Source organism: Crotalus tigris, unplaced genomic scaffold, assembly GCF_016545835.1.
Source record: "Crotalus tigris isolate CLP2741 ecotype Arizona unplaced genomic scaffold, ASM1654583v1 scf7180000017666.27876245, whole genome shotgun sequence".
Lineage (NCBI taxonomy): Eukaryota > Metazoa > Chordata > Lepidosauria > Squamata > Viperidae > Crotalus > Crotalus tigris.
The window spans coordinates 377291-404466 of NW_024096551.1; the positions used below are offsets into that span (position 1 = coordinate 377291).

Genomic DNA, 27176 nt, shown 5'->3' on the forward strand with positions numbered 1-27176 from the left:
TATCGGGAATCTGAAAAAGAACCTGGGTAGTTGTGTGTTCCTCGGGGTGGCAAATAGGTCCAGGTGCGGTCGACTGAACCTCCGTGAGATCTCCTCGAACAGAGCCGGATCCAGGCGCCATTCCGCATGGTCCACTTTGGCTCTGCTCAGGGAGTCCGCCTGGAGATTTGCCTCCCCTGAAATGTGTTCCGCCTTGATAGAACCCAAATTTGCTTCTGCCCACCGAGCTAGGGCTGTTGCTTCCTGCATCAGTTCCCAGGATCGTGTTCCTCCCTCCTTGTTGACATGGGCATTTGCTGCCACGTTGTCGGTTAAAACGAGAACATGTTTTTCCCTTAGTAGGTGGGAGAATCATCGGAGGGCCAGATGTATGGCTCAAAGTTCCAGCCAACTGATGTTGTGAACGAGATCCGAGTGTTTCCACTGATCCTGAGCTAGGTGAGTTCCGAGATGGGCTCCCCATCCGAATAGACTCACATCTGTGAGAGTGATCTGGGTTGGTTCCCTGAATATGTTTCCCTTGAGCATCGTGGGTGAAATCCACCAATTTAGGGACCTCAGCGTGTGAGGTGGGACTGTAACCCTCGTGTTGGAGGTACTGAGGTTCCGTCTCTGATACAGGAGGAGGAACCACTGTAACTGTCTGGAGTGGAGTCTTGTCCATGGAACGATGCCCATGCAAGATATCATTTTCCCCAGGGGTTTTGATAGCTGTGCCAGAGGCACTTTCCTGCCTTTTTGAACCTGATGAACCAATTTCGAGATACTGGTACGACGCTCTTGGGAAAGATAAACTTTGCAACGGGATGAGTCTATTACTGCTCTCAGATGCTGAAGCTTTCTTGTGGGAGTGATGTGGCTTTTCTCGAAACTGACTGAAAATCCGTGATTCTGCAGTGTGTGTATCGTGTTTTGAATGTCTAATTGTGCTTGCTCGTGTGAGCTGGACTGAATTAGGATGTCGTCCAGATAGAACTGTACGCGCACCGGCATCATCCTGAGATGGGCCGCTATGACTGCTAATATCTTGGTAAATACCCTTGGGGCTGAGGAGAGTCCGAAGGGTAGGGCCCTGTACTGGCAATGCCGGTGAGCGTATGAAAATCTGAGAAATTTGCGGTATTTGGGATGAATGGGAATATGCAGGTACACCTCCGTGAGATCTATTGAGGATAGGAGGTCTCCCTTCCTGATACTGGCTAATATGGACTTTAGGGACTGCATTTTGAACCTCCTGTAGGTTACATAATAATTGAGACCTTTTAGGTCCAGTATCGCTCTCCACTCTCCTGAAGTCTTTGGGATTACAAAGAGGATGGAGTAGAATCCTTTTCCCTCCTGTTCCTTTGGTACCCTCGCTATGGCCTGAATTGACAGAAGGTGTGCAATGGCCGAGGCTACCAGTTTTGCCTTGGAGATGTTTCTTGAGAGGGGACACCTGATGAAACGGTTTGGTGGGGAAGAGTAGAACTCTAAGGTGAGACCGTACCTGATTGTTTCTAATACCCAGGCATCGGTGGTGGTCTGCTCCCAGACCTCGCTGAACTTCCCTAACCGACCCCCTATGGGAGAGTCTTGTCTGGCGTCACTTGGATCACCTGAAGGGTCGGCTTCCCGATCCCCTGAAGGGACGTCTGGATTGGAATTGGCCTCTGGCTCCCATGTTTGGGCGATCCTGGGAACGATCCTGTCTCGGATAGAAGGATCGTGAGCCTCTAGACCAAACCCAGGATTGCCCTGTTCGAAAGGGCTGTCTCCAGTCCCAGGAGCTGTTTGGACGGAATCCCTGCCTACGGAATTCTTGTGGATTTTTCCTATCCAGCTTTTTTGATGGGTGGACTAGGATCTTTCTTTTGTCCCTGCTTTCACTTACATGTGGATCCAAAATGGATCCAAACAAGAGTGACCCACTGTATTTGGAAGTTGATAGACGCCACTTGGCTTTTAGGTCAGTTTTCCAATTCATGAGCCATAGGAGTCTGCGGGAGGCTACTGTGGCTGCAATTGACCTTGCGGCATATTTGGTTGCGTGTAATGAGGCATCAGCCATGTATTGTGAGGTGGCCAGAATTTTGGCCAGAGTTTGGTGAGTTCTGACCTGATCAGGTGGTACAGTGGTTTGCAGCTCGCGAAGCCACATAATACAGGCCCTGGAGAAGAAAGACGAAGAAGTTGCCGCCTTGGGCGCCCAGGCTGAGGCCAGGTGTGCGTGACGGAGGGAGTGTTCAAACTTCTTGTCTTCTGCTCTCAGAGCTTCTGCCATGTCCCCTGGAATAGCAGACGTGGAAAACAAAAAAATCAGGGGACTGTCTACTGTGGGGACATCCAGCAATTCGGAAAAGGAAGGAGCCACATTAAATAACTTCCTCTCCACGCTGATAGGCGTAGGTGGTGCTGCTAAGGAAGACTATTGCTCCTCTACAGAAGTGCGAAATACCTCAGGACAAGGAATGTACTTGTCCTGTGCTACTTTTTTGGCGAAGAGGGGATTAGCCTCCTTACTTGTGGAAGGTTTCTCTTCCTGAACTGAGGTTAGATTGACAGTGGAAACTGCCTTGATTAACAGTGATTTTAGAAGAGCTGGGTCAAAGAGGCCAGAGTTTGTTGTCTGCTCAGGAGTGGTCCCTTCGTCCTCCGAAAGGGGCATGTCAGTCATGTCCAGGTCTATTGATTCCGCCTCTCCTAATTGGGAGGAGGTCTCAGAGATATTTGTGGCAGGAGCCTTGTTCCGCCCTGTAAGGGATGGGGGTTGAAAGGCTACTTGTCCTTTGGAGGACATAAATTGGGAGAAAGCATCTTGCATGAATGCTTGAAATATGTCCTCCTGAGCTCTGTCATTAGATGCAGGCACAGGGGGAGTATGGTCTGGTGAGGATGCTGGTGATGAAGAGTGAGGGGAATCCATCTGTTCGGTTTCCCCCAGAGGAGACCAAGTTCTGAGGACTTCCTGAGAAGTAGGTTCTGGAATAGGGGCCTCCAATGGGGCAGGGAAAACCATATCAGCCTCATTGGATCTGATTCTCTGGGCCCTGGAGAATTGTCTTTCAAGCGCCAAATGTCTCCTCGAGGCCTCTCGTTCAGCTGTTTTGGAGGGTCCCTTCTGAGAAATGTGTTTCGTTTTGGCCTTCTTCTTCCCTCCCACTTCAGATTCTGAAGATTTTGTTGTTGCTGTGGGGGAGGCAGTTTGGGACCCTGTATAGCTGAATGCGAGACACTGTCTCCATTGTGACCAGGTACCCCGAGTAGGCAATACCTGGAGTGGGGGAAAGACCGACACGCAGATCAATTGCAGATATTTGAACCTTAAAAGCCTTGCTCTGCACAAAAACAATGGCCGGACAGACAGGCTCTTTACTGAGAGGGAAAGATCCTGTTAAGGCAGTGACAAAGGTCACACTAGGGAACAGCTGGAATTAATTTAGAATTCCCACACTCTCCTCCACCAAGGCCAGTGGATGATAATGGCCACAGGCTTATTAAAAAGGGTAATTGGTTGGATTAATTGTATTTTCCCCCAATATGCGGGCTGTTAAAACAGGCCCAAAGGTGTAAAGTTGTAATATCTATCACTCTCTTTTTTCTTTCTCTTCTCTCTTTTTTCTTTCTATTTTTTTATATTATTATTATTATTATATTTTCAATATATATAATCTGTTGGGAAACCTCCAGGTGGATGACCCACCTAAAATGGAGGATTTCAGCAAGTACACCCAAGATGGAGCTGAGGCTTAAAGCCACGCCTTTCAACTGCTAACTGTCAAAAAGGCCACGAAGCTCAAAATGGCGATTATAGCACTAACGGGTGCTTTGCCGGCTGAGGTAGTCAGTGGAGTGGGCCGATAATCCACGTATCTCCTTATTCGGCTACCCAGGGCTCCGTGGTTCTCCCGGTTGTTTCAGGGGGGTCGCGGGGCTCTAGCGATTCAGCCGAGGGGAAAAAGACAGCGTCTGTTGCTATCTGATAGCCTCTGCCTCCCTGTACTGCCGCAAGGTGAATCGCGGCTCTGACGGTCATTCCGGACCGCGGAGCCTTGCACGTCCCAGCTGAGCGGAAAGGAGCACGGCTGATGCTCGCCAACAACTAAAGGGCTCATTAAGTAAGGAAAAGGGCCGGTTGTTGGAAATCTGTTGGGATACTCTCACCATGCCGCGTAGCGCCCTCAGGGAATGAAGATCTGCCGGATGGCTCAGACCTCCGAGCCACAAGCCGGGATCGACTTCCTGCAGACTCTGCTGACCAAGGTGCCAATTTTGTCAGAGAGAGGAGGATTTTGTCTCTAAACTTTTAAATTATCTGAGGAGCTGAAAATTTTGCTGTTAACGGGCTTCGAGACTAAGTCAAAACTGGGGTCACGCCCAGAGGAGGGGTGTGGGCAAAGTTTTGACCTAGTCTGTCAGGCAGGAAGGCTGTCATGAACCCAATCAAGTGGATTCTACAGCCATCCTGCTGGAGAACACGGACTCCAAAAACTTCCATTCTCAGCATGAAAAACATTTCCAAGCTGACTCTCTTCCCTCAAAGGGAAAGAAACTGCGGCAGAGAGGATTTTTGCAAGATAAGTGAGTCCGGCACAGCAGGAAGGGAGGGGAAAGCAGTTGTGGGGAGGGGGGAAATAGGGTAAATGTTGCAGAGCCTCTACAGTTGTTTGTAAGGGCGCTGCAAGATTTGTGATTTGAGGACTTGCTCGTAAGAACTAGGGTGCACTTGTTGCGTAACTTCAAACAAGTGCTAAGTGAACCCTCGTAACTCGGGGATTACTTGTATCTTTATGACACATCCAGTAGTATTTGTTACTTATCCATTGACTCATACAGAAACAAATGCAAATTTCAACTTTTACTATTTTTCATTTTGGAACTCCACTCTCTCATACATTCACATAACCATGCATATTATTCAACTCCAAGTCTAGCTGGCTTGGCTAAATTTGAGTTCTACTAGACTCAAGAGGGCATATCTATCATGCAATATTTCAAATATTATACCAAGGCTTAGTTATCTGCCCTTTGCTCACTCCACTTGATTCTATTTTCTGTTAGTGAAAAACCGTAAAAGATAAATTCAATGTGAAGAACTATCTACCTTACAGCAGTCTTCTATTTAGAAAGCAACTGGCTAATAACATTTTATAATACTGCACATTCCTAAAAGGCATCTGGCAACAGTAAAATGACATCTTGAAGAAGCAAACTAATCAATACAAAGTATATGTTGCCAAATAAATCTGGTTTCCCTAACCCTGTTTTTTATATAAATATTACTTGCAAAATTAATGTTTTCCTGATACTATAAATAAAACTACCATTCTTAATGTCTACCATTTTCAGGGGCAAATGTTTAGTTCACTTATAAGTCAGTCTGCATATTACATATACAAAACATGTGAACTGAAGTACTTTCTGCCATCTCAAAGAAGATTCACCACCATTAAGCATTTTTTCTAGTACTTCAATATAACTTTGGCTCTAGTCCCATCATATAAGTATATACACATATGCATCAGAATCACAATGCAGATAAATGAATGATGGAATTAATTCCAAGGAAACACCACCTTCTTGTTCAAAGTAATTATATAACTTATAAAGGCTCACCACAAAGACAGAACAATTGCTATTTGTAGACTGTAGCCTGCTTTGCTTGCCACCTTATCTTAAAAAAATGTTGCCATTACTGTTTTATTGACTAAGTGTCTCTGCAGTTTGCATACAGGGAGGAGCCAAGATTAGATATCCTTTTCACAATCTCAGCTATCCAACTAAAAGACTCATAAGGGTTGGAAACAATATGATTATATACTTTTTTTTAACAAAGCTATTTGACTTCACATTAAGGAGAATTTAAAAGATCAGTAAAACAAGAGGGGCCAGCTACACACAGCTTATCTGGCATGATAGTCAACTTGTTTAGGAAATCTCAAGGAACAAGACAAACTTTAGTGGTAATAATTAGACGAGGGATTGGAGAGTAAATATTTGCTCTTTGCACAAACTGTATAGGTAGTCCTTGACTTGCAACCATAATAGGGAAGTTAATAAGTTATAAAGTGACGTATCACATGATTGCATCAACATACAATAGCTCCCAGCGCTCCCCATTGTGGTAGTTTACCAAGAATCGTGGGTGGTTAAGCGAATGTACACCCCAATTCAAGCCATTCTGGGCTTGGTTGTCCCCCTAACCCTGATAAGGGATTGCCTCAATTCCCCCCATCTTGCCATCTCTGCCTTTTAGCTATTCTGCATCCTGCCTTGTGAGGCAGCAAGCAGCCTCAGAAGTGCCTAACACTGGTGCTGTTTCCATGCTGCAGGAAGCCACAGCCACCCCAGTCTGTGCCAGAAAGCAATTGTTCACCAAGCTGCCTTCTCTCCCTGTCCCTCACACTGACCTTTCACCTTTTGTGCCAAATGATGTAACCAAAGCCGAGTGCCTCATTGCCTTTGCTATCTCCTTTTCAGACTTGGGGCCAGCATCCTATCCTAGGGACTTTCTTCAGCAAATGCTTCCACCCCAGGAGTACAATACCAAAGCTCATGAACCCCCAGCAAGCATTCATTCAGCAAAATGCCTTCTCTCCCAAGTTCCCAGCATCAATCTTTTGCCTTTTGCACTGAGCCACTGCAACAGAAGTGATTCACTGCCTTTGATGTCTCCTTTTTGGATCTTCGGAAACTGCACTATTTTTTGAAGACAGTGCAGCCTACAGAAAGTTGTTCTTTGAAAATCCAGCAGAGCTTTCAGAAGGTTTAGGGAACCACGTGTAGGAAATATTTGCCAGAGAAGCTAGGTCCAAAATGAAGACAGCAAAGACTATGAGGCACTTTTGCTTCTGCCCCAATGGCTCAGTGGGAGAAAAGGGAAAAGATTGGTATAGGGAACTGGGAAGGAAGGTAGCTGGATGAATGAATGGGGCAGCTGAAGCTTTCTCAGGCCACATGATTCTGTGATTGCTTGCTGTCCTGCAAGGCAGGATGCAGAGTGGCCAAAAGGGAAGAGATGGTGGGAAGATATGTGGGTGGGAAGAGCTGAAATGCCCCTGCAGTCTTAAGTGTGGGCAGGCTGCCAAGCACCTGAATTTTAATCTCATGATCACAGGGATGGTACAACTTTGGGCAAGGGTTGGAAGTCTTTTTAGTCAGCAGCCTTCTAACTTCAAAGAGCCATTGAATGAGAGTTACCTGTATCTCAGACTTAGTAATATGATTTTTAATTAATTGAATACTTGGCATTTTACTATTTTGGGGATTTGAAAGAAAAATACACCTGAGCTGCCTGGGCACAAAAACATCTAAAAGCAGGAATTCAATAAAAGAGCCATGGCTATGTAATAGTCATGACAGATATCTATTTAGAAATAGTTAAGAATATATTTCTGCCGTTTGCTTCTCTTAAGTTGCTCTTCTAGACAGAACTGTTGCTTTTCTCTTTGGTCTGAGATTTCTGTATTAAAACAAGCATTGGGGAACAGACAGCAAGAAATGATCTCTGGACACTGAGTTATTAGAAAAATATTACTTATATGGGAAAGAAAACATGCTTGAGGTAGTTAAAAGGATACTAATTTGGGTTTGGAGAGATTAAGTACTTCTCAAAAAAAAAGCTTACCCATTAATGTATAGCCTCATTAAAGCATACACTATAAGCATATAAAATTAAATTCTGAAAAGTAGACTCTTATGAGTTTATTGAGTTCTTCTTATATCAGGGTTTTTAAACATGTAAGCAATGAGGACTTCACAAATAGCCCTCAACTTACAACTACAAATGGGACCAGAATTTTCACTGCTGAGTAAGGCAATGAAGTGCATTGTGACCAATTTGATGGTCTTTTTTGCTGTGGTTATTAAGTGAATCAAGTAGTCATTAAGTGAATCCAGTTTCTATTGACTTTGCTTGTTGGAAGCTGGCTTGGAAGGTCACAAATAGCAATCACATATGACCCTGGGACATTGTATCCATTGTAAATGCATGCCAGTTGCCAAACACCCTAATTCTGATCGCATGACCTTGGGAAGTGATAGTTTGCAAGTGCACAGACAGGTTGGAAGTCATTTTTTTTTTAGTTTTGTTGTAACTTCAAATAGTTTCTAAGCAAATGATTTTAGGTTGAGGACTACCTGTAATTGTTGACTAATATCTGTCCCCATGATTTCAGAGTGACCTGGTTTATACATTGATTTTTTCCTTAACTAAGGTATTTAAATGTTTTACTAATTAGCTATGATGATCATTTAATAGCCAATTAGCTATGATGTAGCATTTAATAGCCAATTAATTTATAGTCAATATAGGTAGTCCTTAACTTATAACCATAATTGAGCCAGGAATTATGGTTGTAAGCCATTGCAATCATAAATTGAAGTATCACATGACTAATTCAAATTTATGATCACTTTTAATGATGATCATTAAGCAAACACCATAATCATTAAATGAACACAGCAATTGTTAAGTGAAGCTGGCATTTTTACTGAAAATCAGAAGTAAATGCTGAAAGTGCCCCCCCCCAAAACACCCCACAAATTGCTGTCACGTGACCATAAGATGCTGCAAATAGCCATAAAGGTGAGTTAGTTGCCAAATTCTCAAAATGTGATCACATGATAATGATGTGTGGGGGAGGAGCTGATTGTTGTAACTCCCAAAATGGATCATAAATAGCTCTAGTATCTGTTCTAACTTTAAACACTCATTAAGCAACCAGTTGTAAGTTGAGGACTATTTCCAACTACTGTCTACTGGCTTCTTTTCAGGAAGATAACATGGTTACCTGTTCTGTCAATACCAACAGCCATTCCAGCAAGAAAGATGGGCAGGATTCTAAGGCGCATGAGTCATTTAGGTCCAACAAAGTTCTTGTATCAACCATTATACACCTCAGTTTATATATTAGATCTGTCTCTCACAGATAAAAATTTCATTTGTGGCCCTCTGGATTATTTGACAAGTCAATGAGGAAAAAGTTTCAGGGTAAAACAGTTTAAAAGAATATAGATATATGTTCTATCAACAAAAACTTTTTAGATTAGGAATCAAACATTATTTTAACACCAAAACATTACTAGGCAAAAAAGAGGATTTCAGCAGGCTAGTCCTAAATGCAATATCAAAGACTTTAGGGCTTAAAAGCATGGATTTGCCAACAAGCTCTTTATCTAACCAATTAGACATACCAACAAAATATATTTATAAAAGGGTATAATGACTGAACTAAGAATTATCTGTCTTTTTGTTTTAGAAAGTATTTTAATGGCCTCTCACATAACTTTATTAATAAAGTACCAATTATAAGCAAATTTGTCCAGCTTGAGTTATTTTCTTCTCTCTCTGTTTTGCATTTATTTGTTTGTTTGTGTGTTTGTTTATGGAGGTGGGGAAGCAATTTAGATTTCCAATATCCCATTTTAAAAAATATGGTCCCTTTCTTTCCTTTAAGACCACTGAGGAAGTTTTTTCCAAAACATAAGAAGCTCTATTTTATCATATAGTGTCAGTCGTATAACATAACAAACACATTTAACCTCCAAGATTCAATTTTTATGTAGTAATAACAGCCTATCCACACAATTCAGGGAGACAGCCATCATACAGAGGAGAAACCTAACCTGCAGAAATAGAAAACAAAATCCTGAAAGAAATATAGGAAGAAAACATTAGCTATGAAATTCACAGATGGAAAACAGGATGTAATATCCTTAGAAGAGTCTTCCAGGAGCATATTTTTCAGATCTTCCTAAAGTAAGCTGAAAGCACAATCAAAGCTTTAAAAAGTGCCAAAAATCCACGAGAATATGTAAGGAAGAAAACACTCATATCAGTCATCAGTTAAAACTATTTACTGAAAAAAAGTGGTTCAGGAAAAAAAAATCATATTATTTATCAATTATTGATTTCCAACAATAGCAATTAGACTATGGAATAACATTTTTAAAATACCATACACTATTATAAAAACAAATAACAGTTCTTATAGAAATTTGTTTTAATGTTCCTTAATTATTTTAATTTTGCAGTAATTTTCAAGTCATTATTTTATTTAGTTGGGGAAACAATTCTGCCACAGAATGGTTATTTGCTGAAACAGTTATACATTACAGAATTTATATGTCCTTTTGCAGTATTAATTACAAAGTCACGTAGGCAAAAACCTTTCAAGAGTAGCTCTTTAGAACGATCTGATGGCAACTTAAACAACATTGCTAAGGGAATATCATTGAGCCCACAACTACGAAGTCATATCTTTGCTGGGAAACAACAACAACATCAAAATGATCAGAGCTTACTAAAAAAAAAGTGTATTCTAAGAAGAGTGTAAATTCCATCTCATTTTGCACCACCTCAAGGGAAAAGGAGCTTTCTGATAATGCTTCTATAGTTCCTTATTTCTCTTTTTTTTTCTTCTGCATCTCAAATTCAAGGAACTATAAAGAATATAGTAGCTAGTTATTACAATGGTTTTGGTCTGTTTTGGGATTTTTTCTATTAACACTCAACATATGTATATAAATTATATATTTTTTCTTAAATCTGACAATATTAACTCTGTATTGCAAGAGAATAAAGTAACATTTCACTGATAGAATGAACTTTTAAGTAAGTTATCAAATAAAGAAAATTGAAAATATTATTCAAATTTACAATGCAAAACCATTAAAGTGACAAACCAGTGGCATCTATCAATGGTGTGTTATTACTATCACACAATTGATTTTTATGCATTCTTATGAAAATAATAGACAAGGCAAAATACCTTCTTCCAAGAAATCAAGGTTCTCATAACTTCTGTGTTTACATTCATTGTTACAACTGGATTCAAAGCTGTCATCCTGATATATGGATTCTTTCAGTGACATTACTAAAAATCATCATTAAGTAAGATCTTGTAAAATAATGCTCAAAAATAGGTAAACATCCCAATATCTGCAGTACAAACTAAATGAGGTTTCCATACAGAAGAAATCAAACTTCTTGTTTAACATTCTTCAAGTGATATGGCTAGGTAACCTGTATGCTATGATCATCATGAAAGGAGAGGCAAAATACAGAATAGGGGAGGAGGAAGATTATAAGAATATCTATTCATTACTAGTTATCCATATAATATAAATAGCAGCAAATTATAATCCTCTTTCTTTGAATGTTGCTCATAATAAAATTGAACACTTAAAAAATTTGTCCCTTTAAAGCAGATTTTTTAAAATTTAAATTGTTATAATCCTCCCTACTCTAAACAAAAATGGTATTTTCCTATAGGTTTCATAGCAACTATACCAGGAAGTAAACATAGGTACAAAGAATGGTACACCTTGAAATGAGGCAGTGAAATTATTTTGCAATCTATTGTATAATCTGTATACTACTGGTTGCTAATAGACAGAAACAAATGGAACCAGGAAAATGTGAAATTTGGGAATTTCAGGTTTACACGTAGGCTGAGAATATTGGCCATGAATGTTTGCTTTAAATTTTCAACCTAGGAACTCAGTAATAAATTAATATGTATTCTTTTCTCCTTAACATCTTACCTTACCACCTTTTCCCATTTTACGTTCCCACTGAAAATTCAGAGTTAACTAGGATTTGTCAGTATCCTATTTTAAAAACATGGTTTATGCCTTTATTATAAACATGACTGAAATATTTTTTTTATTATAGATCAGTGGTTCTCAACCTTTTTAATGCCACGACCCCCAACCAGTCATAAGTCAAGGACTACCCAACCAGTTGTAAGTCGAGGACTACTCAACCGGTCGTAAGTCGAGGACTACCCAACCGGTCGTAAATCGAGGACTTTCCCTGCCTGGGAGCGCCACGCATGCGTGGTGCCGCCCCCTGCACCGGCCGAAGCGTAGCTGGCAAGCAGCAGAGACAGAGCAGCCGACTACCAGCTGGGCCACCAGCTGGCCCAGCCAAGGGAGGTAAGGCACCCGCCGGGCCCCACGCGCACCAGCAACCCTCCCTGCGCCTGTCGGCCTCCCATCTCCCACCCCTGGCCCTCTTTTACTTACATTTTTAGTAGTTGCTCAGCAGGGAGGGGTTGAAACTTCCAGACAGCTCGCCTTCGCTGTAGTCAACTTGCAGCACTGTTTGCAGAATGGGACTTTTGACGGGCTCAGCAGGGCAGAGACAGCCTGGACAATTCCTATTGGCTTTTGAAAGCCAATAGAATTAGACTCTATTCAAGAGAGTCTAATTCTATTGGCTTTCAAAAGCCAATAGAATAAAAGGGAGTAGTACAACTAAGGAAAAGAGGGAAAAAAATGGCGGACTGCGTTGTTTGGCGACCCCCGCGAAATGGTTGTTCGACCCCAATTGGGGTCGCGACCCACAGGTTGAGAACCACTGTTATAGATAATGGTAAAATTTTCATCCACAGCATATTTATACATACTTTAGAATCAGTATTAGGCTTTTGGATTTGACTCAAAAATGGTATTTTGGAGTTCCTAGGGGGTGGGGGAGAGCCTAGGAAAAACCACTATTGTTTTAAAAAGCTATGTAAGGAGGTTGCATACATGCCAGATCAAAGATCTCTCTCTTTGGGAAAAGACAAACTTTGGTAACTCATCTAAAATAACCTTTTATATAACTTTATTCACTATAGGTCTACTTCCAATGTAAAACATATTTACAGATACAAGTGGTTTAGGGGCTACATACTTCATGACAGCTGTGTACGTATATGGCTGAAATTGAGATGGCTGAAGACTACCAACCCATATACTATGTTAAGATTTCATGTACTTTTTCTTCCTTCCTATTTTGCCTTTCATTTCCAGGATGGCATAACTTCCTCTGACTGGAACAATTCTTCATTGCTCTGTGTCAGCTACTAAATTCCATAGACATAGAGGATACAGTAACTCAAGAAGCCTCCATGAGCAAAGTAATACTTCCCTGTTTTGCTCACTTTACTTCTTACAGCAGTTGGTTCTTTTCTTTTTCTTTTGGTTAGATTGTCAATACATGATGTCTGGGTGTATCTCTTTTATCAGAAAATGAATACAATCAGTGATGTTCTCTCTAATTTTGAACACTTAGCCTAACTAAACAATGACAGATTTGGAAGCAAATATCTTGTTTTTATTTGTTTAACATTCTATTCTATTTTCTTTCATAAGAAGGCCAAGCAGTATTGAAGAGTACAGAAAAAACAGAAGCATACAAAGTATTAAAGAATCAAAAAAAATCTAAAATGTCCAGCATATCAGCAATTAAAATGATAAATGTTGCTTAAAGAAAAATCTAGTCAAGAAGTAAACATTTGATCTCTTTATCAGATTAACACAAACAATATGGCAATCCTACTAAAATTTCTTCACTATCAATATTATTTTTCTATGTGTGGCTTAGAATTAACAATTTTAGAAACTTCTTGAAGATCAATTTAGGAAACTGAAAACTAAATATGGAAGTAGAAACTTGTCTTTTTCTTGATATTCTACACTAGATCATCCAACCTATATCATTCAATTAAACCAGAAATAGATCATTCTGATAAACCAGAAAATCATACAATAATCTTAAATAAGCATTTCCCAAATTATATGTCAGTCACCACTGTTATCCTTGCATGCAATAAGCAGTGTCAAATTCAGAAGAATATTCAAAGAGTATATTATTTCTGTATTTATTTTCCATTTTATCCTAATCTTTCTAAATCCTGATATTAAAATTTATATTTTATCCTAAATTCATAATAATGGCTACATCTCTTTTGCTCCCTATAACTTCATCTCTCTTATTTATAAAGAGGAACACTTGAATTGAATAAAGCTATGACAAGAAATATTATTCAGAATTCTGATTTCATTTTGGATTTTGTTCTGAGGCCAAATTGGAAGATTTGAATTTCCCGCAAGACATGTGGTGCAGTTTTCGTTACTCCTCCTTGCACTCTCCTTTATCATGAGACTGGTGATCACATCCTGCTTTACCAGAAAGCAGAATTACCAATGTGACAGAAAACAGAAAGTTCGAGAGATGCTCGTGACAGAGATAGACTTCTCAAATTTAACCTTTTGATAATTTAGCTAGAACTGCTCTATTTCCTTCAATAAAGTTTTTAATCCCAAACTAAGATGTTAACTCCCTATCTATATATTCACATGCACACACACACAAACACACGCGCGCGCACACACACACACACACACACACACAGATATTTCCATTTTACATAATAATATGTGATGATTAGCCAATTTTCTAAAAATATACTCTTCTCAGCAAAAGAAACGGATTTAAGTATAAGCTCTACCAACAGCTATAAACAATAAGCATTTCAGAAGCATTTTCCTTCTCCCCAAAAGACTGTCTAGTACCAATGTTCTGCTGCCACTCCCACTGGCCAAAAGCCCTAATTACAATTTCCTATAGCATCTTTCAAACTTATGCCAAGAAATGCTAAAATCTGTCAACTTCAACTGCAATATCACTTCACTATTTCTTTCAGTTCTCCTGCTACAGTGATAGATAAGCTTAGATCACAAGTATAAAACAGAATTATTACAAAATTGTGTAATTACCATCTGTACATTCTTCATAATACCAGTCCAGTTCGTAGTAGTCTGCTTCAATGAATTTCTGCATAGTCTGTTCTCCTTAGGCACCATCGAAAGAGGTTTTACAGGAATATCACAGAGGTCAAGTGAAATACAGCCATGCTTGCTTGCTTTTACCGATCACCATGTTGGAAAGGAACTCTGGGATTACTAACAATATGACAAACATCCTCTACCAGAAAGAGGAATTAATGTAGAAATTAAAAATTAAAAGAAAATGCAACTTCAAAAGGGAGAGGCTGCTGAAGCTGCTGCACCAGGTTATTCTAATACAGAAGCTCTACAGAGAAGCCGTGGGGGTGGGAATTAACAAAACCATCCAATCAGAAGGCTTAAAAGCTGACGTTGGAGGCACACACCACCACTTGGGGTTTCTAACTCATTTCTTTTCCATTCTGCTCCTCACATCTCTTTCAGTCTAATAGGTTGCCATGGAGACTGGCTGATTCTGAACAAGATGCAGAGATGGAGGGTGGAAATGCACACTGCTGCTTGTGTTTGCTAGCAAAGGGTATCTCACTAAAGAGAGCAATACCCAGAAAAATGCCTTTCATTTCCATAAGAAAAATATTCTTACATTAAGCAGCAGCATAAACATTGATAATTTATAAAAGATATGGTTAAAATGCAGCCCTAATATAACCCCCCAGCCCAAATTACATGAATGAAACTCTGCAAATGCCTCTGCAAGTGCCTAAATGTCTACATTCTTGATTAAGAAAAATTAATATAACCCCTTCAAGTTCTTAAAGTCACTTTAAGCACTTATATGCTTATTCTGCAAACCAATGATCCACCTTCCAAATATCTGACCTCTATGACAGCACAGAAATGTTTGCAGCAAGCCACAGCCATTTTGTATAACTTAAAACATTGATCTCTTTCCACACTGCTTGCCATCATTCTTTCTAAATCCTGCTAAATAGACAAACTTGTACTGATTTTATAGAAGAGATTGGAATTATCATTTAGAATGGGAAATGAATAAATGCTCATTTCCTATGTTTATAAAATTCTAAATCTAACCTTAAACTTCAATGAATGTATGCTTTTCAATCATAATTACCTCAGATCTTACTCTGGGATCTCCTACAACTAAAATATTAAAACATGAGCATTGTCAAATATTACCTTGACCTTTTCTATATATTCTTTAGAAAAAAAGACAATGTAAGCTACAATGTTAATAGATTAGTATTAGTGGAAAAATTACATATACAAATATAAAGAGAAGCTTATATTGAGGAGTATCAGAAAATTAATCTCATCAAAATCAATTTTAAATATGCATGTATTCATTGCAGAAGTATATTCTGATCTGCACATCTAAAGTTTCTCCATCTAGGGAAGTTGTGATAAATTATACTTTATTTTGGTATCCAATATCTTTATGGCATCTTAAAAATCGGTGTCAGGTATTCTTAAAGCCATGTCACAATCAACTTCAGTGCAGTTAAAATAAGCATAGTTGATTTTAAAGAGTAGTTCATATTTACTAAGGAAGAATAGATCCTCTACAAATACACAAAACTTTTAAAAACTGTATAGATGCCACAAAGAATTAATATGAAATAAACCTATGACATCCATATTTTTATAAACAACTGCTATTTGCCACATTTTTTATATATATATATATATATATATATATATATATATATATATATATATATATATATATATATATATATATATATATAAATAATTTTTCTTAAAAGGTTATTGGGCTATAATGTCGTATTAACAAGGAATTTATATTGACATAAGAGGAATAGGGAGAACCAAAGATCTCTTCAAGAAAATTGGAGATATGAAGGGAATGTTTCATGCAAAGATGGGCATGATAAAGGAACAAACTGGTAGGGATCTAACAGAGGCAGAAGAGATTAATAAGAGGTGGCAAAATTACACAGAAGAACTATACAAGAATGAACTTAGCGTCCCTGATAACCACGATAACCTTGAGCCAGACATCGTAGAATGTGAAGTGAAATGGGCCTTAGGAAATCTGAGCAACAACAAAGCTAGTGGAGGTGACATTATTCCAGCTGAGCTATTCAAAATCTTAAAAGATGCAGTAAAAGTTTGCCAGAAAATTTGGAAAACTCAACAGTGGCCATAGGATTGGAAAAGGTCAGTTTACATTCCAATTCCAAAGAAAGGCAATGCCAAAGAATGTTCAAACTATCGCACCACTGCACTCATTACACATGCAAGTAAAGTTATGCTTAAAATCCTACAAGCTAGACCCTAGCACAGTGGTTCCCAACCTGTGGGTTGAGACCCCATTTGGGGTCGAACAACCATTTCACGGGAGTCGCCAAACAACGCAGTCCGCCATTTTTTTCCCCTTTTTCTTAGCTGTGCTACTCCCTTTTATTCTATTGGCTTTTGAAAGCCAATAGAATAGACTCTCTTGAATAGAGTCTAATTCTATTGGCTTTCAAAAGCCAATAGGAATTGTCCAGGCTGTCTCTGCCCTGCTGAGCCCGCCAAAAGTCCCATTCTGCAAACGGTGCTGCAGACTTACGACCGGTTGAGTAATCCTCGACTTACGACCGGTTGGGATCGCGGCATTAAAAAGGTTGAGAACCACTGCTCTAGCAGTATGTGAATCGAGAACTTCTCGAAGTACAGGCAGGATTTCAAAGAGGCAGAGGAGCTAGAGATCAAATTGCCAACATACGCTGGATCATGGAGAAAGCTAGAGAGTTCCAGAAAAATATCTACTTCTGCTTCATTGACTATGCTAAAGCCTTTGACTGGTGGATCACAACAAATTGTGGCAAGTTCTTAAAAAGATGGGAGTACCAGACCATCTTATTTGTCTCTTGAGAAACCTATATGTGGGTCAAGAAGCAACAGTGAGAACTGGACACGGAACCATTGATTGGTTCAAAATTGGGAAAGGAGTCTGCCAAGGCTGTATTCTGTCACCCTGCCTATTTAACATATATGCAGAGCACATCATGAGAAAGGCAGGACCAGATGAATCAAAAGTTGGAATTAAGATTGCCGGGAGAAATATCAACAACCTAAGATATACCATTCTAATGGCAGAAAGTGAAGAGGAACTAAAAAGCCTCTTGATGCGGGTGAAGAAGGAGAGTGCAAAAGTTGGCTTGAAACTCAACATTAAGAAAACCAAGATCATGTGGCAGGCATGCACACACATGAGCACCCAAACCTGCGTGAGCAGCAGGCAAACGTGCTCCATTTTCATGAGCAATCGTGCAAGTGGAGATGTGCGCAGGCGTGCTTGTCCACCACATGCATGGAACCATCCCCTCTCCCCTGCCCAGCTGGTCTGCAAAGTCGAAAAGGTTAGGGAACTCAGATCTATAGCAACTGTAAAGTTTTATAGCAGGAGCTGAACTTTGTATATTATTGAATGTCAAGATAACTAATCTCTTCCATAAAAAGAGTTGAGGAGACCTGATGCATCATGTGTAAGATTTATCTTCAGACATGGACTGTCTTCAGAACATTCACCTAAAAGTATTCTGCCACATAAACCTGCACTACAAGACTTTTATCATCAGCCTTGGGGATTAGTGTGCCAAATCATTAAATGTTCAACTAGAATCACTACACAAATTTAAAAAAAGGAGTGGGACAAGAATGCACAATTGCTAAACCCCCCTTTAAGTAGGAATCCGTTCACTTAGATGGGGCGTTGTCTTACCTGTATGCCTTTTCTCGGCACGGAGATGGAGAATCCACCAATGGGTTTTCTCTGTCTGCCTGCTCTTGAGACCAAGTTAGCCAAACTTGACATGCCCCCTTGTTGCTAGGAGAACCCAGTCCTGACGAGGGCGAAAGCGGCTGATGCTAGTACGAGGTGTTGGCTCTCAGACCCCTAATTCCGGCCTAAATGACCTTAAGAGTGGGTGTGGATTCTCCATCTCCATGCTGAGAAAAGGCATTCAGGTAAGACAACACCCCTTCTCCAGCACAGAAGATGGAGAATCCACCAATGGGATATATCAAAGCCTCACTGTCCCAATGGGTGGAAATGGACGAGGCTGGATCTGCATCCCTGGAAATCACTTGCTGAAGGACCCTCCGACTAACGGAGGCATCCGCGGAAGCAAAGTGGTCAATCTTATAATGGCATACAAATGGAGAGGGCGAAGACCATGTCGCAGCCCTGCAAATCTCCTTGATGGATGCCTGAGTGGCCCATGCTACAGAGGTCGCAACGCTGTGAGTGGAGTGGGCCATGATATGACTTGGAGCTGGCAGCAAAGACGATTGGTACACCTCCATGATATAGGCCTTGATCCACCTACCTATGGGGGAAGCAGACACCTTCTGCCCCAGAGAAGCCGGGAGGAAGTAGATGAAGAGGGCCTCCGACTTGCGAAAAGACGCCGTGTGCTTGATGTATCGTTGTAGCATCCTGCGGATGTCCAGTGTGTGCCACTGCCACACCAAGTCATGGGAAGGATTGGGACAGAAATCTGGCAAAATAATTTCCTGGGCCCTATGGAATTGACCTTGGGCACGAATGTGGGATCCAGCCGAAGGACCACCCAGTCCCGGTGGAAAATACAAAGATCATCCCTGATTGATAGAGCCGCCAGCTCGGAAATGCGCCTGGCTGACGTGATAGCGATCAGGAAGGCGAGCTTGTGGGATAAGGAACTCAAAGCTATAGTAGTGACCAGCTCAAAAGGCGGTCTAGTGAGTGCAAGTAGAACTCAGGGCAACTCCCAAGAGGGATACCTGTGTACCACGGGTGGCTTGGTGTTGCTGGCACTCTTGAGAAAGGCGTGTATTCTGGGATGGTGAGCCAGAGGAATCGAATTGGCACAGGTAAGTAGGGTTGATAGGGCCGCCACCTGTCTAAGGATGGTCGCAAGGGCTAGGCCTCTATCCAGGCCATCAAGAAGGTAGTCAATGATCTGAGGGATTGCCAATTCTGAGATGTCCAGTTGCCGCCTTCCGTACCAATGGCAAAAAGTCCTCCATGTGGAGTCATAGATGCGATTGGTCGCCGGCCTGCGAGAGGCCTGAATCATGGAAATCGCTCTGGCTGAGAACAACTCCTGGGTCATGATTCTGCGCTCAAGTGCCAGGTGGCTAACTGTAGCCATTGAGGTTCCGGGTGCCAGAGAACCCCCTGGTGAAGAGACACACGATCCAGGGGGATCTTCCATGAGGGAGAACGGGAGAGATTCACCAGGTCGGCGAACCAGGGTCTCCAAGGCCAGAATGGAGCCACGAAGATTACCTCCACTCGCTCCTGCAGCAGCTTGCGAATGGTCACCGGGATCAGTGGGAGAGGAGGGAAGGCGTAGAGTAGTCTCTCTGGCCATAGAGTTCGCAGGGCATCCGTCCCCTCCGCCCCTGGGGAGTGAAAGTGGAAAAAGTACCTCGGGAGCTGAGCATTCTTCGGCAAAGCAAACAAATCGAGGACCGGTTGACTGAACCTTTCTGACATCTCGGCAAGAAGATCCGGATGCAGACTCCATTCCGAGTGATCTACGGTGGATTGGCTCAGGAAGTCCGCTTGTCGGTTCTTCTCCCCCAAAATGTGTTCGGCCCTGAGGACAGGTTGGACTCTGCCCAGGAGCCCAGTAAGTGGGCCTCGGACATGAGGGACTTGGACTGGGTACCCCCTTGCCGGTTGATGTGGGCCTTTCCGCCACATTGTCCGTAAGGACTAATATGTGTTGTCTTGTAACCTGGTTGTGGAAGTGACGAAGAGCTAAGTGTATGGCTCTGAGTTCCAGCCAGTTGATATTGTGTCTCAAATCTGTGTGGGACCAACAGTCCTGTGCAAACTGAGATCGGACGTGAGCCCCCCAAACGAATAGACTGGCATCCGTTGTAATTGTAAGATGGTCGGGCTCCTTGAACAGTCACCCCCTGGCTACCGCTTGTGAGAACCACCAGCGAAGGGACCTCAGAGTTTGGACCGGAAGCCTTACCTGTCGGCTAGATGAGCTGACACTGAACCGCTGAAAGGGGAGTAGGAACCACTGGAGGCTTCATAAGTGGAATCTGGCCCAGGGTACTATGGCTATGCAAGAGACCATCTTCTCCAGGAGTTGGGAAAGTAGGGCCAGTGAGACAGTGTGGTCTTTGTACACTCAGCGAGCCAGGTCTCTGATCCTGTCCAGACGCTCCTGAGAGAGATAGACCATGGAATCTATGGTGTCTATGATGGCCCCAGGTGGAGGAGTCGGGTTGAGGGAACCGTCTGGCTCTTCTGAAAGTTCACTGAGAACCTGTGCTGTTGAAGGACCTGGATCGCTAAGTTCAGGTCCAACTGGGCTACCCGGAGGGAGGACGATTGAATAAGAATGTCATCCAGGTAGCACTGAATGCGTACTGGTACCTTCCGTAAATGTGCAGCCAGCACAGTCAGGATCTTGGTGAACAACCTGGGAGGTAGAGGAAAGACCGAACGGGAGGGCCCTGTACTGGAAGTGACGGCCCATATAGCAGAACCTGAGGAACCGCCGGTGGTCAGGAAGGATGGGGAAGTGGAGATACGCTTCTGTGAGGTCTATAGACATCAGGAAGTCTCCTTTTCTGACACTTCTGGACTGGAGCGTTTGCATCTTGAATCTTTTGTATGCAATGTGGTAATTCAGACCCTTGAGGTCTAGAATTGCATTCCATCCCCCCGAGGCTTTGATGAACACAAAGAGGATGGAATAGAATCCCCTTCCCTTCTGATCTAGCAGCAATGGTTCTATGGCCTGTATGTCCAGAAGATGACGAATGGCCTCTTGCATAAGACCCCATTTGATTGAGTCCCGAGACAGGGGACAGGAGATGAAATGGCCCAGAGGACTGGACACAAATTCGAGGGACAGGCCGAATTGAATGGTTTGCAAGACCCAGGCGTCTGTGATGGTGAGTTCCCACTGATGGAAGAAAAGGGATAGTCTGCCACCTATAGGAGAGATAGTCCGAGAGTCACTTGGACCTCCTGAATGGACGACCTCCCCCTCGAAATGGCTGTTTGCTCTGATTTTGTTGTCTGGGTCTAAAGCCTGATCTGCCGTATGGACAGTCCTGTCTGGGTGTGAAGAGGGAAAGGCTGGACAGTTCCCGAGCCAGATGCTGGCTGAAAACACCGCCTCTGGCCATAAGGAGTGGGGCGTCTGTCAGATCTTTTGATGAGATGGGCCATGACCTTCCGCTTGTCCTTATTCTCTACTAAATACGGATTCAGGGCCTCCCCAAATAGATAGCCTCCTTGGTAGTGAGCCGTCATTAGGCGCCATTTGGCCTTGGCGTCGGCCTGCCAGTATTTGAGCCATAGCATCCGTCTAGCCATGACATTGGCTGCTATGGATCTGGAAGCAAAGTTGGCTGACTGCAAGGTTGCGTCCGACGCATATTCCGTCGCTGCAACCAGTTTGCTTAAATTTTGATGGATCCGTATGTCCTCTGGAGGGAGCCTGGTCTGAAGCTGGCGAAGCCATAGGAGGGAGGTCCTGATAAAAAAGGAAGTGCATGTGGCCGTTTTAATCGTCCACGTGGCCGCCTGATGAGTCTTGCGGAAGGTCAGGTCCCATTTCCTAATCTCTGATTTAAGTGCCTCGGCCATGTCTCCGGAGACCGCGGACAAGGATACAAGGGGAGTCCAGGCTTCGTCCACCTTTGGTACTTCAAGAGCATCAGATAGATCTGGTGAAGTACTAAACAATTTTTTATCTGTTCCTCCCATGGAGGGGAAGGAAACCAGTGAAGCCCATTGTTTCCAAACACCGTTCAGGAAAATCGAAGGGCAAGGGACATGATGTTGGGCCGCCACTGTCTCGAAGAACACCGGGTTCGGGTTTGAATCGGACGGAGGTTGCGGTTGAGGAAACTGATCAGACCCTATATTGGCCGTGGTGCTGGCCTTGCGTAGCAAAGGAAGAAAAAGGGCCGGGTTGAAGAGGCCTCCTGGTGGAGAAGAGTCCGGGAGGAGATCCTCCTCCTCCAACCAAGGAAAGTCCGGCTGGTCATAGTCAGTAGGAGACGAGACGCCACTGTGTGAGGAATGGGCAGGAGACAGGGGGTCATGATATGCTGAGTGCCCTGTTGGAAGAACATAGTGTAGAAGTACAGGTGGAAGAGCCTCCTGCCCGGGTAAGTGGTATGACCATGCTGCGAGTGCTCAGTCTACGACCCTTGTGATCAGGGCTTTGAGGCAGCCCTCTGAAAGAATATCTTTGGGCTCAGGCCCCCTGAGCCTGGCGGCTGTTGAAGTAAAGGTGGCCTCTGGGCCCAAATGTGAAGCCTGCGAGGGAAATATCGCTGGTTGGATGGCTGCGTCATGAGTCGCCACAGAAGAATTACCATGTGTGGTTGGAGTCTCCACCATGGACCACATGTCCTGAGCAGACCTCCTAAAGGGAAGTCAAAGTCTGAGGCCACTGACTGATCCACCTATGCTCTGGCCTATCTCTGTGCTCTGGAGAACTCCCTCTCCAGAGTCTGTGCCTACAGCTGGCTTGCTTCTCCACCAATTTGGAAGGCTTTTTGAGGATGGCCTTTGCCTTGTCCTTGAGCTACCCTGCGGCCTCCTGTTTGGAGGTTTTGCGCCATTCATGGCTTGAGAATGGGGAGGCGGTGCCCATATGCTGGGAAACTGTGGAATCCTCCATCCTGGGACAAGCTAACTCAGGGAAACTCTGGCAGGAAAGCAATTGGCGGGAACAGTAGTTGGAGCAGGGAATATGGACTGCTCTCCTGACCTCCTGACCGTGGAAACAAGTCTCTCTGGGCTGCCGTTCACGGCTGTTGAAATTGAAGCCAAAGGCACGGTTGGGGCCTGTTATGAGGCTCCACCCGGTGGGCCTTAGGTGGCTAAGGCAAACTGCACCAGAATCCCAAAGATGGGCGCAGAGGGCCTAGGAGGAGGGCCTGGCAAATGTACAGGGGAAGACTGGAATCACTCACGAGATCAAAATGGTGGCCTGGATGAACGTCAGGGCATGGCTAGTATGAGTGAGCTATTCTGTGTCCGAGTATCTGAGCACTCCCCTGTTCCAGCGTAAGGCTATACCCCTGGCAATTCTAAAGGCAATGGAGCCAGTGGAAGAAGGAAGCAACCTGTCTTCAGGCCGGCAGCCAGTGAGCTTGGGCTACTGTGTCCCCAAAAAGGAAGACCGCATGGCACGTCCAAAATGGTGGCCGCTCCAAACTCCGTGAGGGGTCCCTGGTGAGGTTCGGGGTTCTGTGGTAGACCCAGGAGCCCCTCCCCTGAACCAGAGTGCTTTAAGTCAAAGTCAGGGTCAGCTGTATGAAAAGGATCCCTTTTTGGTGAACAGCTCTGTTCAAGCTTTGTTGCCTTCGGCGGTAACCAAAATGGCGGCTGTGATTTTCCAGCCGTTCAAACGGCTGCCTGATTCCTCGTGAGGCAGTTTTTGGCTTTTAGCAAGATCGGAGCGGCAGCGCTGAGCACTGCGCAGGGGAGGCTGACAAGGGAACGTAAGATTGAAGGAAATTTCCCCAGAGCCTTGGGGAAGAAGAGCAGAGAAGGTACACCCCCCCACACCCCAAGCCTCAAATCAGCCGATTTGAGGCAGCGCTGATTCCAGCACTCCTGGGTAACTGTTGGGAGAAAAAGCCAAAGGTGGATCCAGTAACCTGAGGGGAAGTGATTGAGGAAAAGAAAATTCACCAATGGATATCTAACCTGCTAAATATAGATTCAGGATCTCTGAAACCTGAGAGCCAAACCTTATACATCTTCAAGAGCTAGAGACCAAGTCAAGACTGGGTTCTCCTAGCAACAGGGGGCGTGTCAAGTTTGGCTAACTTGGTTTCAAAGAGCAGGCAGACAGAGAAAACCCATTGGTGGACTCTCCATCTCCTGTGCTGGAGATTGCTTAATATAGTGCATATGGCACTCAAAATGATATTTTTATACAAAAGTAAGTAGATGAAGATTTGTCAATAAAGTCATAGGTTGTTCTTAGTTAAAACTAATAGCCCCAAAGTAGTTGTGATTAATCTTTATACAACAATTATGTGTTCCACTGATTTAATAGCATAGAGTCATACATACAGTCTGAATAAAATAAACAGCTTTTTGTTATTAAATTAATCTGTGAAGGAGTAATTATGAAGAGGCGTTGTCTTACCTGAACGCCTTTTCTCAGCATGATGATGTAGAATCCACCGGATGGGTAATTTCAGCCTTCCTGCTCAGAAGAGACTAGATCAGAACTTTGGCCATGCCTCCCTCTGGGTGTGTCTTCACAGTTTTGACGAGGTGAAGCATCCCTGATGAAGTCCGGTACAATGGCTCCAATCATCGTGACACCTGCCTAGACTACCCTAACGGGAGAGTGTGGATTCTACATCATCATGCTGAGAAAAGGCATTCAGGTAAGACAACACCCCTTCTCCAGCATGATGAGTGTAGAATCCACCGGATCGGACATACTAAAGCCGCTCATGTCCCTCCGGGGGGGAAAAGTCTAGGCCTGTGTCCCCTGAGAAGAAACAACCTGTTGTAGGACCTGTCTGCCAAACGCAGCGTCTGCCACTGCAAACCTATCTATCCTATAATGCCTGACAAATGAGGAAGGCGATCTGCCCTGCAAATCTCCTTGACCGAAGCTTGTGCAGACCAAGCCGCAGACGCAGCTGCGCGTCGAGTGAGCCGTGATGTGTACAGGAACTGGAAGTGACTGCAAAAGATAGGCCCAAGCAATACATGCTCTTATCCACCTACCAATGGTCGAAGATGAAACCTTCTGACCCATGGCCGAGAGTTGAAAAGACACGAACAAGGCCTCCGACTTGCGAAAAGCCGAGGTTCGCTTGACATAATGACACAGAGCCCTGCGCACATCCAATTTATGCCACTGTCGTTCTAGACTACGTGAAGGATTTGGGCAGAAATTTGGAAGAACCAAGTCTTGGGACCTGTGAAACAAGGTATTAACCTTAGGAATGAAGGAAGGGTCCAATATGAGAACCACCCTATCCTCGAAAAAGGTGCACAAATCACTCCTAACTGAAAGTTCGGCTAATTCCGAAATCCTTCTAGCCGATGTTATGGCTACCAGGAACATCACCTTCAAAGATAGAAAATGAAGAGAACAAGAGCTGAGAGGTTCAAACGGAGGAAAGGTCAGAGCCTGTAACACCCTAGGCAGGTCCCAAGAAGGGCAGCAATGAACCGCACGCGATCTAGCGTTAACCGCCCCTTTTAGGAAAGCACTAACTGCCGGATGTTGCGACAAAGGAACCAAGTTGTCACAGGTAAGGACTGTTGACAGAGCTGCGACCTGCCTGCGGATGGTACTAGGTGATAAACCCTTGTTCAACCTTCCAGCAGATAGTCCAAAATATTGGGGATTGTGACCGAGAGCGGTCTGAGATTTTGTTTAGTGAACCACGTGCAGAAGTTCCTCCATGTGGCATCATAAATCTTATTAGTCAAGGGGCGCCTTGAGGCTTGAATCATCGAGATCACCCCAGACAAATTGTCTAGCTAAACTTTCCCACTCAAGTGCCAGGCGGCCAACTGGAGCCATTGTGGGTCTGGATGTTGAAGATTCCCTTGGCTGAGAGCTACTTGGTCTGGGGGAATCCTCCACAGTGGCGAGAGCGATAGATCCACAAGGTCGGCAAACCACGGACGCCTTGGCCAATGTGGAGCAATCAAGATTATCTCCGCCCTTTCCTGAATCAGCTTGCAGATGGTTGCCTGTAACAACGGAAGGGGAAGAAAGGCATAAAGCAGGCCCTCCAGCCACTGGCACCGGAAGGCGTCCGTTCCCTCTGCTCCCCGTGTCGGGAACCTAGAGAAGAACCTGGGAAGTTGAGTGTTCGATGGGGAGGCAAAGAAGTCCAGATGTGGACGACCGAACCTCATTGAGATATCCCTGAACAGTGCCGGGTCCAGTCGCCACTCTGAGTGGTCCACTGTGATCCTGCTCAGGGAATCTGTTTGTCAATTTGCCTCCCCCGAAATGTGTTCCGCCCTGATGGACCCCAGGTTGGACTTTGCCCACAGACCTAGATCCAAGGCCTCCTGCATGAGCGACTAGGACCGGGTCCCTCCCTGCTTGTTGACGTGAGCCTTGGCCGCCATGTTGTCCGTCAGAATCAGGACGTGCTGTCCTGTCACTAGGGAGGAAAGCTGTCAGAGTGCTAAGTTTATGGCCCTGAGTTCGAGCCAATTTATATTGTGAACTAAGTCCGACCGGGACCACTATCCCTGGGCCAGATGAGTCTGAAGATGGGCACCCCAACCGAACAGACTGGTGTCTGTAGTCAAGATGAGCCTGAGGGGCTTCTTGAAGATGATCCCCTTGGTCATTGCAGATAAAGCCCACCATAGGAGGGATAGCAAAGTGTGATGGGGAACCCTGACCTTTCTATTTGAAGAACTGAGATTCTGTTTCTGAAAGGGAAGAAGGAACCACTGAAGGCTTCTTGAGTGAAGCCTGGCCCACGGAATGATCCCCATGCAAGAAACCATCTTTCCCAAGAGTTGAGACAGCTGTACCAGGGGCACTGCTTTGTCCCTCCGAACCTGATATACCAGCTTCCTGCAAGTTCCTGTGAAAGATAGACCTTTCAAAGGTCTGAATCTATGATCGCCCCAAGATGTAGGAGGTGCTTTGTGGGGATCGTGTGGC

At 43.7% G+C, this 27176-nt stretch overlaps 1 protein-coding gene across 9 annotated transcripts in view; it reads right to left on the reverse strand.

Moving 5' to 3' along the window:
• The window catches only part of TRAK1 (trafficking kinesin protein 1), a 121972-nt gene that overhangs the window by 83284 nt on the left and 11512 nt on the right, over positions 1 to 27176 (reverse strand). Inside the window, exon 1 of one of the 9 annotated variants that reach the window (XM_039336085.1) lies at positions 14530 to 14836. The exons of 6 other annotated variants lie outside the window; for them this stretch is intronic. In XM_039336085.1, coding sequence (XP_039192019.1) covers positions 14530 to 14593 — 64 coding nt within the window. In that variant the 5' untranslated portion in view covers positions 14594 to 14836. Of the gene's footprint in view, positions 1 to 10751; positions 11008 to 14529; positions 14837 to 27176 lie in introns of those variants that run through there. 2 more of the 9 variants (XM_039336086.1, XM_039336084.1) reach the window with 2 other exon arrangements.